At 48.8% G+C, this 2,943-nt stretch overlaps 1 protein-coding gene across 1 annotated transcript; it reads right to left on the bottom strand.

The window, feature by feature from the left end:
- Positions 1–6: 6 nt before the first annotated feature.
- TPBG (trophoblast glycoprotein) lies at positions 7–2,257 on the bottom strand (the record flags this gene model as incomplete). Its single annotated transcript, XM_018560864.1, has 2 exons — positions 1,927–2,257; positions 7–1,455 (listed from the first exon to the last, which is right to left on the bottom strand). A coding segment is annotated over exon 2 (1,179 nt), but the record flags the coding sequence as incomplete, so codon positions are not given.
- Positions 2,258–2,943: the final 686 nt, after the last annotated feature.

The raw sequence follows: 2,943 nt of genomic DNA, 5'->3' as shown, positions 1-2,943 counted from the left end.
GTTTGTGCTTAAGTTTGTTAGCCTGGGATCTGCGTTGATTTCATACCTGTAGTGATAGCCCTCCAGGTGATCCCTACATGCATCTCTGATGTTGTATATCCACTTTTTAATACCTTTTCTGTTCAAATATAAAACTAGCAGGAAGATCACTCCTATAAGTGCCAGCACTAGGCCCAGGAACACATAGGATGTTTGTAAACTGTTGTCAGTAATATAGGGTGGACAATCAAGCTCTGGAATGTTGAGAGCAATCACTTCCATGTCTCTCATATTCTCAGGATAGGAACAAACCACGCTGGATGTGTTCTTCACTACTGTGGTCTCCTTTAGCCACCTGGAAAGAGGTTCAATATTGCAATCGCAGACCCAGCTATTATCTGTGAGGAGGACCGATAGGCTTGGATGGCTGGAGAACTCAAGTAGTGTTGTGTTCTTCAGATGCTTCAAAGAGTTTTGCCTCAAATCCAAAGTTTGTAGATGACTGAGATTGGCAAAAACCCCATCTTGGAATGTCAGTAGGGAATTGTTACTCAGGTCAAGGTGTTTTAGATTTGGCATTGAACTGAATATGCCATCAGGTACATACAATAGGTTGTTTCCGCTCATATCCAGCTTCTGTAGGTTACTCAGCCTTCCATACTGCAGGGCACCTGCCATTAAGGTGATCATAGAAAAATTGCATAAAGAGTTGCTAAGGTTCAACTCTAGGAGTGGGCTGCTGAGACTTGGACCAACCTGGAAAAGTAGATGGCTTACGTTCTCCAGCTCATTGTTGCTAAGATCCAGTTGCCTCAGACTGGGTAGATTTTCAAAGACATTGTTTCCCAGTTCTTGGAGGTGGTTGCTGCTGAAGCTGAGACTAGAGAGGTCTGGCAGAGGCTGGTTAAATGTCCCTTCCTGCAGGCTGTCAATATTGTTTCGAGTGATAAACAGGTTCGTTACATAAGAAGGTAGATTTTTGGGCACCTCAGTTAGATTCTTGTTCACACATTTGACAGTCCGGGCTGCCTCTGAGCACTCGCAGAAAGCTGGGCATTGCTGTTCAGATTGAGACCACACACAACCCAAGCCATACAGGAGGGTCAGCACTATCAATAGTGAACCTTTCATACTTTCGCCATATCCCCCTAATCCAGGACCCCTCCTTCCGAGTCCTGAGAGACAGGGAATATCAGAGAAGATCATGTCCCCTGGCAGCAGATCTGTTAGCTTTTAAACCCAGGGTGCCCCTGGTAGGGGGGCTTTGTCTTTCAGGCTTTTTTCTTTTCCTCCTTTAATTCCTGAATTGCAAATCCGGCTGCAACAGGCAGGATGAAAGGACAAGCAGAACGTAGTAGGGAAAGTCTTGTGTGTGTCAGTGCCAGTTGCTGAAGCGCAGAACACACATAAATACTTCTAGGCTCCTCCAGGTGCTGGTACGCTTCTCACTTTCTTTACTGTTTACTTCGGGCAAACCTACGGAGACAAATCAGGAAGAATATTCAGACATGGCAACATAACAGAAGGACTATCGCAGACCAACACGTTTCTAATGTGGTTCTCCACCGGAGATTTGCTCGCCTAGGAAAACATTTGTCATCCTTGCCTTTTCCCTTCTCTTTTCTTGTGGTTGGGTTAATTCAGGCTTCAGGTTACATTATCCACGCCCTTGATCATTTCCCAATGAGCCCCTTCCCCCCTCCTTCCTGCCTCCTATAGTAGATCCCACTAAATGGACACAGTTTACTAATCAAGGACTAGCCCATAGCCTGAAAAAAGTCTAAGCAAGCTAGGCAAAGTGGACCCAACCTGAGCAGCCCCTGGGATGAAGCCTACCTATAAACTCTTGAAACATCTACAACTCAGAGAGTAAGTTGTACCCCAGCAGCCATGGAGCAGCTAAGTCTGTTACACAGAGCCTGCCTAGCCCCATCACCATGAGTTTACCTGCAGCTCGGAGTTTTCCTCTTGTTTACTAGCAATGCCTGGCTCTCCTCTCCCAGCAGCTGCAGCTCCTCCACATCCAGCCCCGCTCACAGTCACAGCAGCCTCTTACTTCGTGCAGCTAGCTGGTCCAGCCTCTCTGGGACATACCATCAGCGCAGCAGTCTGGAGGGGAGGACAGAGGAAAGCGGAGGACTGCTCTCAGCGGCTTCTGTGCTTCGGCTCCTACAGCGTGTGCAGAGCGCGACCATTACACGGGACTCCCCCCCGAGAGACAGGCGAACGGCTGTACGCTGGCCTCCTGAACCATAGAGTGAGCTGGCGAGGAGGGATCATCCTTGTGCTGGTGGGCGCTCCTGGTCCCTCCTCCTCATCAGAGCTGTATGAGATGAATGTGTGCGATGTGGGGAGTTAGGGTCGCCTTGTGTTCACACTCTACTATGAATAGGAAGCCTTAGCTTCGAAACTTTTTCACACTCATTCAGGGGGGTCATTAAAAAGTGTCTGAGACAAGTTCTAGCTCAGCTGGTGCCGTGGCCCGTTGCACATAGCAACCAATCAGCTTCTACTGCTATGCCAAACTTACTGGGGGGAATCAATTCCAAAGCATCTGAGACAAGTTCTAGCTCAGCTGGAACTGTTGTCTGTGGCAACGAATCAGCTGCTATCAATAGTTTTCCACACATAATCCAGGTTCACGCTACGGCGATCGCTGACTGTGCCGCACGGTCACGGAATCGCCCACCACTGCTGATCGTGCCGGATGTGCCATTATTATCTAATGCCACCCCAGTCACATCGAGCGGATCGTGCACGATTCCACCGGTGCAATCGAGAACGATTGCGGCTAAAAAAAAGCTATGTGTCGCAAAATAGGGTACATGTACCTTTTTTCTGCGATTGCCGCGCGGATGTAACCCCATTGAAATCAATGGGGCAGCGCAAGAACCGCTGTGTGCAACTGCACACAATCGTGTGGTCCCAGGATGTGCGTCCCGGTCTGCACCAGCCCTTGGGGAA

The sequence above is a fragment of the Nanorana parkeri genome, unplaced genomic scaffold (assembly GCF_000935625.1).
Source record: "Nanorana parkeri isolate BGI_ZX_2015 unplaced genomic scaffold, ASM93562v1 scaffold483, whole genome shotgun sequence".
NCBI lineage: Eukaryota > Metazoa > Chordata > Amphibia > Anura > Dicroglossidae > Nanorana > Nanorana parkeri.
The sequence above is the reverse complement of the archived record's forward strand: the minus strand, read 5'-3'. Positions and strand labels throughout refer to the sequence as shown.